Raw genomic sequence first — 14,660 nt, 5'->3', positions numbered from 1 at the left:
GAACAGGCAGCCTGGGGCAGGTCCAGGAATGGAGAGAGAAAAAGGAGCAGCTTAGGGAAATCTGAGGGCTGGGCAGTGCTAGAGGATGACACCAGTGTTTTCTCCAGACTGCAGGACTCCCTTCCGGGCAAAGGTTTGAAGAAGGCCCAAGGAATAAGGGGGAAGTTTCTGGAGAAAGGTAGAATATAGTCTATTTGGACTGATGTGGTACCTCCAACTGGACGGAACCCCAAGAGGCCATTTCCTCCTTCTTCCTGCCTCTGGTTCTCTATATAACTCTAAGTGTCTAAGGTTCTGAGTCTCTTCTAGAGGAGATGCCGCAGTGGCTAAAGCTATTGGTGGCTCAGTGAGCCTTGGCTGATATGAACTGGTCTTCCCTGACCTTTCCCCCTTTACTAGCCTCTGACTTGCCCCCTGAAGCTCCTCTTGATCCTTTTCAATTTTCCACTTGAGCCCTCCCTGGGGCTTCTAGGACCCGGAATTCCCCAGCTGATGTCCAACTGAATGGGTCCCTTTGCCCTCTGAGTACCAGAAGGCAAGAGCATGCCCTGGGTCAATGGAAGGAGCATCTCTTTTCCCATTACCCTTTTCAGATTCTACAGAATTATAAAATGTTAAGGAGTGGAAGGGATTTCAGAGACCACCTAATCCAATCCTTCTCCCCATTTTACAGAAAGAAAACCAAGTCCCACAAAGAGGGGCAAATGACTTGCCTAAGGTCCCTCAGGAGGTCAGCTCAACACTAGGACTAGATCCCAGACCCTCTTGGTTCCTAGGGAAGCATTCATTCCACTTCACAGGCGATACAGAAAGCCAGCCCTCTTCCCCCTTTCATCCAGTTGTCCCAGGAGCCCTAACTCCCACACTGTGCCCCACATTGCCGTTGTGGCCTGGCCTGGTCTGTCTCGGCTGCCTGTCTCTCCCAGGCGTGTAGGGCTTGGGCCCAGGGGTGAGTCCTAGGGCAGGTATTCCTCTTTGATGGTCAGTGGTGAGGAGGCCAACAGGCCTGTGGTGCTGGTGCACAAACTTCCCATGGGAGTGTTGGGAGGCAGGGGGCCCAAGCCTGGAGTTGGCGTGGTGGCTGTGGTGCTGCTCGGCTGACTCTGCTGCTGCTGCTGCTGCTGCTGTTGCTGCTGCTGCTGCTGCTGCATTTTTTTCTTGTTGGCCTTCCGTTCCTTTGCCCGACGGTTCTGGAACCAAATCTTCACCTGCCAGGGAGGGACAGATGGATGAGGGAAGCAATGGATGGGGGAGGAGGGGTGGGAGGCAGCGGGGGAGGGAGAAAGAGAAGGAGAAACAGAGACAGGGAGAGAGAAGTGAGAAACACATGGCAAGAGCAAATGAATTTAGGTGAGGCTGACCTTACAGAGAGCAGGGAAAGGGTCAGAGGTCAGAGAACTCACACTGGGAGGCAGCACAGGGAGTGGAGAGGGTCTGGGATTTTGCACCAAAAGAGACCTGGGTTAGAGCCGAGCTCTTCCATCTGAGCCTGTGTCCTTTCTCAAGTCACTACCTTTCTGGGCCTTCATTTCCTCATCTATAAAAAGAGGAAGGTGGACTGGGTCCGGCTCTAAGTTTGTGATCTATTTCTATAGCACCCCATGATATACAATTGCTTTCCTCACACAACCTTGTATATGACTATTCCCATTTTACAGATACAGAAACTGGGACTCAGAACAGGTAAAGTAACTTGCTCATGGTCACATAACTAAAGTTCCTTGAGCATAAACTCAGGTCTGCCTACAAGTCTAGTGGAGTCTCTCCCTGGCATCTCAAGTATGCTTTGATGGTGGAAATTTCTCCTCCTTCTTTTGCCCTTTACCAGGTTTTGACCACCGTTCTAAAGATGTCTGTTAGAAGATAACAGAAGATAAGAGAGAGAAAAAAGGAACAAGAAGAAGAAGAGGAGGAGAAGGATGAAAGGAGGAGGAAGAGAGGAAGGGGAGGAGAAGGAGGAGGAGAAGAGGAAGAGGAGGAGGAGGAAAAGAGTTCAAAGGGATGGAGGAGGGAAGGCAAGCAGAGGCATCTGTCTGGGGGAGTGGGCAGCAGAGTAGCATCTCTCTCTGCTCCTGAGGTGCCATGTGACCGTGGCCAAGTGGCCATCCTCTCTGGTCTCCTCCCCCTACAGTCCTACCCTGATCAGGCTCTTTCATAAGATCAAAGGATTTAGAGCTGGAATCAACCTTAGATCTGTTCTAGCTCTTCACCCCTTCTCCTCCCCTCATTTTACAGATGAGGAAACTGAGGGCTAGAGAGATGAAACCATTTGCTCAAAGTCATCTACTCTCTGGCTCCAAATCTAGTCCTCTTTCAGAGACCTCATACTACCTGTGTAGGGAGTTGAGCACCTTCCTCTCTTCTGGACAAACTCTATGGCATCTGTGGTGTCCTGTGGGGAACAAACCTGCCTCTCTGTGAGCCCCAGGCTGACAGCAAGTTCAGCTTTCCTCCGGATGGTGATGTATCGGCTGTAGTGGAATTCCTTTTCCAGCTCCAGGCGCTGGTGGTCCGTGTATACTACCCGGTACTTGTCCTTTGTTCTAGTCTTACCTAGGGAGGCAGAGAGGCAAGGGGAAAAAAGTGAGCAGGGGGACATCCAGGCTGGAATCTGCCACAATCACAATTAGGGAGGGGACAAAACCCTCACATTTGTGCAGGAACACCTTCCCCAACATCTCATGGAAGAGCATTCTGCCCAGCCCCAGTGAAACAGAGTAGAGAACACCCTAATCCTGACCTAATCCTATTATGAAGACTGAGTCCCTAAACCTGGCCAGAGAGAACCCCTAATGTTGGCTATATACAGAGATCTAAGTTTGGCCACAGATTGTGCCCTTGTTTCAAACTGAGCCCTAATCACTGGCCACCGTCACTGGCTACTGAGTCACAAACTGAGACCTAACCTCGACTTTAGCTTGAGCCCACGACCTGGCCACAGCCAAGCTCGAGTCCCCAGCCACAGGTTCAAACTCTAGCTCATGCCACAGATTAAGAAGATCTAACCCTAACTAGACTGAGACCATTCCTCCATACACTTTAACCTGGCCAACCTTCTAAAAAAATGTGTTGAATATATTGTCACAAGGTGAAGGAGTACGGATGACTCAGAACAGTCTATCTCCACTGCAGGAGGCACAATGCAAAATGCAGTCTTTATGGAAAAGAATTGTAGATACTTTTCTGTTTGTCTGCTCTCCCCATTCCCCAACCCCTCCCCTCACCCCATTCCTAATGAAGATACTGAAGGCTTAGCACTAAAAGGTAACACCAGCTTAGAATCTCAAATCAATCAATCAACAAATACTGATTAAACACCCCACTGTGTGCCAGATAGTATACTAATCACTAAGGATACAAAAATGAAAGTGAAGCCATTCCAGCCCTCATGGAACTTACATTCTATCGGGGAAGATGCTATATACATATATAAACATACAAAATTGATGCATGCTAATTTAGCAGGGAGGTTGAGAGGATTGGGAAAGGCTTCATTTAGAGAGTGGCTCTTGCGAGGAGTTTGGAAGGAAACCAGGGAATCTCAGAGGCAGAGGGGAGGAGGAAATGCATTTTAGGCATGAGGGACAGTCAGTGCAAAGACAGTGAGATGGGAAACGTGATGCTGCAAATGAGGAACAGTAGGTAGGCCAGGCCAGGTAAAGGAGACCCCAGAATGCATGAAGGGAAAGGATGTGTAATTAGGCTGGAAAGATAGGGGAGGGCCAGGCTGGGAAGGGCCTCAAGGTTAGCAGCTATGAGGAGGATGGATTGAATTGGGAGAGATGAGACCTGAAGACAAATGTGGAGGCTGGGACTCAGTGCATGATTCAGGCTTCCACGAGATCAGGAATCTCACTAGACTGCTGGCCTTTTGCAAGAGTTAACTACTCGGGCCTTGTGGACAACTGGGCTATGACCTAGCATAAGAACACCCTAGCTTTTATCTTGAGGGCATTTGAGAGCACGGAATGCAGAAGTGAAAAGGACCTTAGAGATCATTTAATTCAATTTTCTCATTGTACAAATAAGGAAGCCGAGATTCAGAAAGGAAAAGCACTTGAGACTTGGCCAAGGTCACACAGTCCTAGAAAAGCTAGGACTATACTAATTAACCAATCCAGGGAATACGGTTGACTTAAGACTTGACCAGGGGAAACACAGGACTGAAGCCCCTGGGGAGTGGTATGGTTTTTCTAAGAAGGAATTAGCAAAAATCTCCCCAGGTAGTAGTTCCTCCTCTCCTCTGCCCTCATGTCCCTCTCTGCTACTCTCTCTCGGACATCTGCCCTCCAGGCTTCTGTGGGACAGAGGAGTTGGTGAAAGAAGATAAGAAATGCAAAGGAAAAGGATATATGGATTCCTGGGAATGGGGAGAGTCCCACATTAGACTGGAGAAAAGGTTTGTTGTTCAGTTGTATATGACTCTTCATGACCCCATTTGGGGTTTTCTTGGCAAAGATACCAGAGCGGTTTGCCATGTCCTTCTCCAGCTCATTTTACAGATGAGGAAACTGAGGCAAAAAGGGGTAAGTGACTTGCCCAGGGTCACACAGCTGTCTGAGTCTGGTTTAGAACTCAGGAAGATGAGTTATCCTGACTTCAGGCCCAGCACTTTATCCCCTGTGCCATGTAGCTGGAGAAGATTTAGGAGGGCCATAAATAAGAAGGAGGAGGAGGAGGAAGAGGAGGAGGAGGAGGAGGAGGAGGAGGAGGAAGAAGAAGAAGAAGAAGAAGAAGAAGAAGAAGAAGAAAGAGGAGGAGAAGGAGGAGGAAGAGAAGAAAGAAGAAAAAGATGATGGTAATGAAAAAGAAAAAAGTTAGCATTTATATAGTGTTTTCAGGTTTACAAAGCACTTTCTACACTTTATCTTGTTTGACCCTCACAACACTAGGTAGTTGCTATTTTTATCTCCACTTAACAGAAGAAATTGAAGCTGAGGGAGATGAAGTGACTTGCCCAGTGTCTGAGGCAGGCTGCAAGCTCGAGTCCTCTTAACTCCAAGTACACCCTATCCACTGGACTCCAATGAGCAGCCTATGCAGTATTAGATTTGCTCTGTTTGGCCCTAGGAAAGATTTCTGCTGAATATAATAAAGAACTTTCTAACAATCAAAGCTATCCAACAGTAGATGGTATTCTTTTGTGAAACAGCAATTTCCCCATTGCTGGAGTTATTAGCATGATATGAGTCAAGAGTGAGACATGGCAGCCAAGGAAGCTAATGCTATGTTAGCTGAATTAGTGAAAGTCTGGGGTGCAGAGAAAGACCAGTTATTGGCAGGCCTGGTCAGATTACATCTGCAGTACTGTATTCAGTTTGGGAGGTGACAGTTTAGGAAGGATGTTGACAAGTTAAAGCATGTTCAGTGGAAGACAACCAGTAGGGTGAGGAGACTTAACTCCATATGTAAGGATTGGTCAAATCTTTATGAGATTTGGAAAAAAGATTTGGCTGGGGAAAGGGGTGGGGGAAGAGGATGGTGGACAAATATCTAAAAGGATGTCTGAAGGAAGAGGAAGAAGCTTATTCTGTTAGACCTCAGAGGGCAGAAGCAGGGATAGTGAGGAGAAGGTACAAAGAGTCAGATTTCAACTTGACCGGTTCTAACAGCTTAAGCTGTCTGAATGTGGAAATGGCCAGTCTTAGGAAGTGGTCAATCCCGTATCTGTATGGGGGTCTTCCAATCCACTCACCTGGAAATGTTCTAGAGGGGATCAGTCTCTGCTCAGTTATGGGCTGGACTACATGGTTCCTGAAGCCCCTTCCAGTACCAAGTTCCTATGGTTCTAAATAGATGCTGTCAGGGATGCCTTGAGGGATTTCCTGCACTGGACAGTAAGTAGGTTGAACTAAATGACCTCTGAGGTCCCTTTGACCTTTGAGAGTCAGTTATTTTGGACCAACTTAAGATGGGCTGATTCTTCTCCACCTTTTGGAGGTATTACTGGGGCCAGCACTCAGTCAATATAGCTGTGGCAGTTAGCAGTGTTGAGGGTTGGAGAGATGAAGTCCAGGAACCTCAAGCACCCCATCAGCAGCACAGACAAGAACCAGGGTGAAGTGAATAGAGCACTGAACTTGGAGTCAGTAAGATCTGAGTTCAAATCCTACCTCAGACACTTTCTAGGTATGTGCCCAAGACACGTAACTTCATTTCCCTTCACCTATAAAATGAGGGGGTTGGATCCGATGACCTTTAAGCTTCCTTTGAGTTTTGGTTCTCCAGTTCTGTAATCCTATCCATCCAAGGTGGGTACTCACCAGCAAACACAGCAGTGAATGTGCCTCTGAGGGCCTACCAATACCTACAATGTGTCTCTATAGAGACTCATGTCAGGGTTGTCATGAACTAAACTGCCCTAGGTGTCTCCCAACTCTCTCCTCAGTCTCATTTGAAGATTTTTAGTCACCCATACTTCCTTTTGGAAATGGCCTCTTCCCCTTAGCCCCCTCCAGTCCTGATCCTACGCCATGGGAGCCAGAAGGCACCAGATGCCCAAGAGAGACATGAAAGGAGTGGAGGGGCAGGACCAACCCCTCAGAGAATGTTGATCATATCAGATTCTTAAGAGGAAAACCAATCTCCCCAGACCAATTCTACATCTCAGCTTATTCTAGGCAGACTTGGGCCTGGTTCAGAGCACTGGCCATGGAATGAAAGGATCTGTGTTCTAATCCTACCTCTGTGACCTTGGATATTTCATTTAACCTCCCTGGGTCTCAGTTGGCTCAGTAAAATTGGGGGATTGGGCTAAATGGTGTCTGGGGTCCCTTCTAGCTCTAGATCTATGATCCTAGTTTGATGTCTAGCACATAGTAGGTGCTTAATAAATGCTTAGTGATTGTGACATGAAGACATGGTCAATTCCTCTGCCTGTTCCTTAGATGACACAAAGCTTTCCAGTTGCTTCACCACACTGGTGAATAATCTTCATCTGGACTCATTCCAGCTTGTCAATGTCCCTCTTAAAATGGGGGCATCTAGAAAGAGGAAAAAATACTTTAGATGCTGTTTGATTAGAGGAAGGCAGTAGGACCTTCTGTGAGCTGGAGATTAGACTGTTCTATTAATGCAGTCAAAGGTGCATTTTCTTTTTAACTTCTTAAAGTGATTTTCATCAATTATCACACTTGGTTCTCACACTTCAGAAGTAGGCAGGTCATAGGATTTAGAGCTGCAAAAACCTTAGAGATCACCTAGCCTAACCCTCTCATTTAAAAAAAAAAATCCACAGTTTAGAGACATGTATTGGAGTCTAGAGATTTTATCTTGCCCTGAGCCCATTCAGTAAATATTTTCCAAGCATGGTGCTTTCCACACAATGTATTTGTATTGTTGAGTTGTTTCAGTTGTGTCTGACTCTCTGTTATCCCACTTGGGGTTTTCTTGGCAAAGATTACTGGAGAAGCTTGCCATTTCCTTCTTCAGCTCATTTTACAGATGAGGAAACTGAGGCAAACTGAGTTAAGTGACTTGCCCAGGAACACGTAGCTAGTAAGTGTCTGAGGCCAGATTTGAACTCAGGAAGATGAGCCTTCTGCTGTCTGAAGAAGAGCTGACTGCAGGCTCAGCGCTCTATCCAGTATCAAGGTGTGGGAGTGGGGAATAGAGTAGACCTATTCTTTTACTGTGGAGGGAACTCCTAGTATGGAAACTAAGCTTACAGCTGTAGATTTGCAACTTGTCTGTCACTTATGGTCTAAGACAGAAATATCAAAATCAATGCCTGAGAAAGGCCAGAATCAGATTGAAATGTTATTGGAAAATTTTTTAACAAAATTAATAGGAAAGCAATACAACATAGATCATGTTAATTTGTGGTTTTCTAAGTCAATATGGGCCTGCAGGTATCCATTTCTCTTTGAGTTGGACATCATTGGTCTAAGAGACCAGCTTGGGGCACTACTAGGTTAATGCCTTGTTCAGGGTCTTGCAACAGGTATATATGTCAGAAGGACCTGAACTCAGATCTTCGTGACCTCTGAGAATGACATTTTTGAGTGCTTTGGTTAAATGAGTTGACGAATCACACCAAGCTGATTAATGCTGTACACATGGATTTTTGGGGGGTGGGGGAGGCAATTGGGGTTAAATAACTTGCCCAGTGTCACACAGGCTGAATTTGAAGTCAGGTTTGCCTGACTCGATGCTCTACCCACTGCACCACTCAGCTGTCCCTGTATGAATTGATTTATGCTGGCTTCTTACTTCTGCCACCATCTTCTTCCTACTAAAGACGGTGTTTTTAAAGTTCCTCAAGCTTGGTAGTATTACGCTCCATGGGGAAGTTAGGTATGTCTAATCAGGAGTCTAGAAAAGGTGTGGAGGTGGGACAAAGTCATGAAATTCTCACTTCAGCCATTGTGAGCTGGAAGGGACCTTAAAGGCCATCTCATGATCCAAGTTCCTCATTTTCCAGATGAGGAAGAAGAGGGACTGACTTGATCATAGAGGTAGAAAGTAGCAGGGGCCTTCCTTTCCTGATCCAGGCAGGTCCTCTCACTGCACATCCAGAGCTCCTTCCATGAACACTAGGCTGTCTCCCTGGTTTGAGCTGGTCAGCTGTGTGCCCTTAATATGGGCCATGACTCTTGACTTCTATAGAGTCTCCCACCCAGTTTCCACAGGGGTCTGTGTAACTGGTGGATGGTCTGGACACAGGAAGGATGCAAAAGTGTTCAGGTATGTCAGCATGGGGAAATTGAGGCTGCTGGGCCTTCAGCCCTCAATCTCCTGGACAAAGAAAATTCCCCAAACTCAAGCCCCAGGAGTTCATTAAAAGCTTCCATCCAAGAACTGAACCCTCACTAGGCAGATCAGGCAGCAGGTTGTCTCTTTGGGCAAAGGGGAACCTGGGCAAAGGATCCTTGTCCCCAAGATATTTCCACCCTCCCCTTTCCTCATCTCCCAAAGTGTCACATTCAGTAATAATCATAATAACAGTAACTATTCACATTTCTATTACACTTTTCTTGTGTTATAGAACCTTTCGGCAGTCTGGTAAAACCTATGGATTCCTTCTCAGAATAATGTTTTTAAATGCCAAAAATACATAGGATTATGAAGGAAATCAATTATACTGAAATAGTTACCCAAATATTTTTTAAAATACATGTACTCCAGCTACAGAGCTCTAAAGTTCACAAGACTTTTTCTCTGGGAAGGGCCCTATGAAATAGGTTTGCAAGCATTATTATTTCTATGTTACAGGTGAAGGAGCTGAGACTCAGGGAAAGCCTAGTGTAGTGGAAGGGTCAGAGGACCTGGTTTCAAAGCTCAGCTCTGTTTCTTACCATCTATATGATCTTAGGCAGTCACTTAGTTGTTCTGGGCCTCAGTTTCCTTATCTGAAATATGGGGATAATAATAGTGCTTACCCCATAGCTATGTCTTGAGGATGAAATTATATATACACACACATGTGTGTGTGTGTATATCTATTTATCTATCTATCTTATATAACAGCCTTAAAGCTGCTATATAAATGCCAATCATTATTACCCAAATGTCTCTATCTCCTTTTCCCTCTTCTAATGTACTTGGGAGCTGAGAACAATTCTCCCTACTTTTATTTTTTCTTCTGGTTCAGGCTGGTAGTTTCACTGGCATAGGGAATTCCATGTATGGAAATTCTCTCCACCAATGCAGATAGGAACTTCTGCTGTAGTTTATAGTTTCAGAGCTTAGCCTTCAACATTAAGAAGTAAGTATTGAAGGTTTGAGAAATGTCACTGGTTTGTGCCAAGGGCTGCGTTTGAACCCAAATCTTTCTGAATCCAAGATGCTGCATATACTACATGATGTTGCCTCTTCCCACTTTACAGATGGAAAAGTAAGGCATGGAGATGGCACTATCCAGATAATCTGCCTGTGTGCCCTCTGACCTTCGAGTCCCTCCCCAGCCCATCCCCCATGCTTAGAGACAGCAGAGAAAGCAGCCTCTTTGATAACCTGAGCAAGGATTTTCTTTGAAGTTTACTATCTCATAGGCAACTTCCTCAGCTTTAGTAGAGGGATCCAAAACAGTTGGAAGGGACCAGACACACCTGCTTTATTCCAAGCCTCCCTCCTTTGTGCCTCAGTTTCTCCTTCTGGGGACAAAATGAAAGAGACCACATTTAATATCTCTTCTCTCACTAAAATCCCACATTTCAGAAACCTTCCCCAACTAGAGATTACCTAGCACAACAGTTTCATGTTAGAGATGGCCAAAAGAAGAGAAATGACCCAAAGTCACATAAATAATGAGGAGGAGGAGGAGGAGGATGGTGGCTAGCATTTATGTAGCATCTACTATGTACCCCAGACACTGTGCTTTGCAAATGTTATCTCGTTTGATCCCCACAGCAGCCCTGAGAGGTAGGTGCTATGATCTCTATTTTCCAGTTGAGGAAACTGAAGCAGAGGTTAGTAAGTCAATGATAGAATTAGGTGAGGAGTCTACCCTCCTGATTCCCAGTCTGATTCCCTTCCTATTCTAGTGCTCTTGGGAAGAAAGCTGAAGGCAGGTCTTGGGTAGCTGAGTCATAGGACCTAGAGCTAGAAAGGACTTTGGAAATCTAGTCTAACCTCTTTACTTTCTGAAAGTTTGAACGTTTCGCCCAACATCACTCAGACAGTAGGTAGCAGGTCCACCGGTCCCTCAAAACCCAGCCTTCCTTCTACCCCAGTTGTCTCTTAGAAATTCTAATGAGTAAGGGTGGTCCAGTTAACATTCACTCAAAGAGATGGAGTGACTGAAATCCCCTGCAGAGGGCTCTGGCAGAGCCAAATTGGGACCAGGGAGAGGGGGGAGAGAGAGAGAGGGACAGAGAGAGAGACACAGAGACAGAGAGACAGCCTGCACACAGGACCCTCTTCCCTCAAGAAATTGGACTGTTTTTGTGCCTCAGGACCTTGAATGAGGAGGGAAGGGTGAGGGAAGGGAGGGACCCTATTCATTCACAGAGGCCTGGGTATTAGGTGTGGAAGGAACAGGCAAAAGAAGCTTGGGGAGCTTGTCCAAGGAGTCCCAGAGTAGGAGTAGGGCTTAGAGGCAGGGACCTTCATGACTCCAAAGTCACCAAGGAATTTCCCCCACCCTGCTGCTACCTAGCACCTGCCCTAAGGCCTGGGTGGGAGGAAAGGGAAGTGGAGGAGAATCTGCTGCCACTGCTTTGGCAGCAGCCTGAGGTAGCGGGCTACATCAAAGCCTCCCAGGCACGCCATGTTCCCCCGCCCCCAAATCCAGGCAGCTTTTGTCAGGGACAAGGCCTGGACAATGGGATGCCCCCCTCACCTTCCTGCAAACAGGAGTCCCCCCGTGGGCCAGGCGTGCCCTGTTTACATGACAAAAAGTAATCCTTAGAAAGGCACTTGCCTTTCCCTCATTAAAGTTTTGGTCTTTGTCTTCTTCAATCCCTGGGCCTTTGAAGAAAGGGGATCAGAGGCAGTCCTAGGGGAGGAGAGGAGAGGAGAGATGCCCACCAGCTTCACTTGGGTTTCCACTTTCCCACCAGCTTTCCCTCCCCTAGGGGAGGTCAAGAGTTCAGACAATGGTCAGAACCCCACCCTGGCACTGAGGAAGAGAGGGTTTAGGGGGAAGACTAGAAAGTGCCATCTTGTGCCAAGGCCCATGGATGAACTCTCAGGCCCTCACCTCCCCAACTGGAAAATGGCTTTCTGGCCCAGGCCCTTGGATCCTCCAGCCACGAGCTTTCCAGGAAGGAAAGAAGTACACAAATAAGGTGGGAGACAAAATGTAGTAGAAAGAGGGGATTGAACTGGATTCAAATAAAATTCAAATAAATTTCAAACAAACATTTATCCAAGGTCCACTTCTAGCCTGACTTAACAACTGAGGGAGATATAAAGATAAATAATTGAGGACTGCCTTCAAATTCTCCTTTTATGAGGCTGAATCAAAGGATCGAGATACAGCCCAAAGCCTCCAAGAGGGTGGGTGAAAATAAGATGTATGTTTGTGGCGGGTGGGGGTGCTAAATGAGAGGTCTGTAAAATAATTGAGGGTTGGGGGATTGTAAGCCAACTTGGTCTCCCTTCCTCCTAACATTTTGCAGGGGTCTAGGGCTAGTTGGCTCAGAAAGCTGCAATCCCTGACAGACAGACATGAGACGAACTGAACTCCCTAAGAGATGATGGTGGCCAGAACCAGCTAAAAGGAGAATCCTGGGGCTCTTTTGTGACTGCTGGTCCAGTTCCTACAAAGCACCTGTTTCTGGGTTGGGTACTGCCAAGTTCAGGTGCTAAGGAGTGGAGGTGGGGGTGGGGGATCAGAACCAAGAGTTTATTCGAGCTGTACCACTGGAGGGGGACCCACAAGGAGCTTTCTTAGCCTAAGGTCTGAAGGCAAAGAAGGTAGGTAAACGAACAGGGTGTGCCTGGTGGTAATCTTTTAGAAGAGGCACCCTGGTAGAAAGGGGAAAAGGCTGGATATAAAACTATTAGAAATGGATTCTAATCCTGGTTCCATCACTTATTTACTATGTAAATGACCTTGGTTAAGACACTTAACCTCTCAGTGCCTCAATTTCCTCATCTGTAAAATGGGGAATAGCAATCCTGGCCACCCTAGCCCACCAGTCTCACTTTGGACCTCCAGAGTCTGACCCATTACTACCTCTTGGCTCTAGTCAGTTCTGGGTGTCACCCAGCCCCAAGGAAGGTGGGAAGGGGTGCGGGCACCGGGCCCATCGGGGCCATCTTACCGCTGCTGTGGCCCGCTGACCCACTGCGCCGCATCCACTCGTAGGGTGTGCGCCTCTGCGTGCTGGGCGAAAGTGGCGCCCCTGGGGTGCTCAAGGAGGGTGGCAGGAGGCCCAGGCCAGAGCCTGGGGGAGCCTGGACAGCACCAAAGTCCGCAGGGCTGTAGCTGATCTGGGCCGGGCTGGCAGTAGGAGCTGCGGGGCCTGGCCCGTAGGCAGTCCAGTCATCCTTGGGCGGGGGGTAGGGTGAAGACCAGGCTGCCCCAGCCAGCCCATGGGGAGGGTCGCTGTTAATCCCCTGGACATGTTGGTAGCCGGAAAAGTCTGAATACTGAGTTGGAGGCGCAGAAGGCACAAAGCTCTGGGGGCTGAGGTTGAGCCCCGGGTGCCGGACGGGGTTGGGGTACATGTTGGCATCCTTCTCGAGCAGATAACCCACGTACATCTTTGGTAGGGAGCCCCCGGCGCATGCTGGGCACTGCTGCCACCTTCCAATTCTTCCTTGGCTCTGGCCCCGGCCCCAGTCCCAGCCTCTGACCTGGCCCCAGCTCTTTCCCGGATTAACTGTTCACCTGAACTTACTCGCCCCCAGCCGGTGAGGCACCACCCCGACCTTTTATAGGGCCTGGCCTCCTGGGCCCTTTGCTTGGAAAGGCGGGTTTGCATTTCAAAGCTGAGGAAAGCTCAGAGTCCCGGAATCAAAGGGGGGAAGACCCGGGAGGGGGCAGGGTTCAAAGGGAGACAAATTGCTCTGGCCTAGGGGGCATCTGAAGAGTGGTCAGCCTGGCGGGGCCTGTGGTTGAGAAGAAGGGGGAAACACTCTGGCTGGGGTCGTGGGGGGTGGGGGGGAAGTAGGGGAGAGGGCCCTTGGCCAGGGGGATCAGAAATTTTAGCTAGGAAGGGAATTTGTGACCTTAGACAAATTTCCTCAGGTCTCTGAACCTCAGTTTCCTTATCTGTAAAATATAGGACTGAATTAGATTATCCCAATCCTTCCACCCCTGAGGTCTAAGACCTTTTGCTCCCCAGCTTCCACCCCAATGATTTCAGGTCTAATAGGAGTTCCCTTAGGCATGCCTGCCCCCCATCCTGATCCCCTTGGGCTCCCCATACTAGCTTGATTCACCCCTTCCTTAGAGGTGATGGTAGAGGAAGAGGGGTGCTGCTTAAGTTGATGATATTGAGATGCTAAGAAGGGGCTAGGGCAAGGCAAGGATTTGAACTGACAATGGGGAGCCTGGTTTGCTTTGAAGCCACCCATGAGCCTGGGTTCCCCTGGACTCTGAGGAGGGGAAGGGCTAAAGCAGATTTGGAGATATCTTGGGTGTGAGGATCTTGAGGAGCATGAGACTTAGAGCTGGGAGGGACTTTAGAGACCACCTAGGCCAGCCCCTTTAGTTTTTAGCTGAGGAAACTAAGCCCCAGTTAAGGAGAAGTGAACGACAGAATTGGAATCCAGGTACTTGGATCCCAAATCAGTTGCTCTTTGAGATGGGGCGGGGGAGGAGTAGAAGGAGGAAGAGGTTGGGGAGCACTTTAATCAATGGAATTGTAGTATGGAGCGGTATTGTGGCTTATTTTAGCAGCACACGATATCTCCAGGAGCCAACCCTGGGGCCAGGAGAAGTGCTTAGGCCTATCTATAGTGGTGGAGGTCCTTGACCACATTTCCTTCCCTCCCCCTTTTTATCAATTCCTGCTATAAGACGAACCAGTGCAGTGAATTTCTAGAAGTCATTTTCTTCCCAGAGATATAAACACACAGGAATGAAAACACCAAGCACACCAGCTATCTCCCCAACCTTCCCCCGCCCCCCACTTCACCAGCAATCACCTCTGTGTTTCTTTATTCCCTGTTCCTCCCTTTTCCCCACTGTTTCTTTTTTATTCTCTCCTTTGATTTTCTCTCCCCGGCCCCTTCCTTTTCCCTTTTCTTCCCCTTCCCACTCACCA

General features: G+C 47.9%; 1 protein-coding gene across 1 annotated transcript; it reads right to left on the bottom strand.

Moving 5' to 3' along the window:
- Positions 1 to 956: 956 nt before the first annotated feature.
- Positions 957 to 13,152, bottom strand: CDX1 (caudal type homeobox 1). Its single transcript, XM_036748587.1, has 4 exons — positions 12,711 to 13,152; positions 10,639 to 10,644; positions 2,408 to 2,553; positions 957 to 1,208 (listed from the first exon to the last, which is right to left on the bottom strand). The coding sequence occupies exons 1-4, from the start codon at positions 13,150 to 13,152 to the stop codon at positions 957 to 959; spliced, it is 846 nt and encodes a 281-aa protein (XP_036604482.1).
- Between the last annotated feature and the right edge of the window lie 1,508 nt (positions 13,153 to 14,660).

The sequence above is a fragment of the Trichosurus vulpecula genome, chromosome 3, assembly GCF_011100635.1.
Source record: "Trichosurus vulpecula isolate mTriVul1 chromosome 3, mTriVul1.pri, whole genome shotgun sequence".
Lineage (NCBI taxonomy): Eukaryota > Metazoa > Chordata > Mammalia > Diprotodontia > Phalangeridae > Trichosurus > Trichosurus vulpecula.
Note: the sequence above shows the minus strand (reverse complement) of the source record. Positions and strands in the feature narration are given on the sequence as shown.

Coding starts and splice junctions, on each gene's coding strand:
- CDX1 (XM_036748587.1), bottom strand. CDS start 13,152: ATGTACGTGGGTTATCTGCTCGAGAAGGATGCCAACATGTACCCCAAC. Junction 1,209..2,407: donor TGGGGCTCACAGAGAGGCAG/GTTTGTTCCCCA, acceptor CCTCCCTGGCAG/GTGAAGATTTGGTTCCAGAA.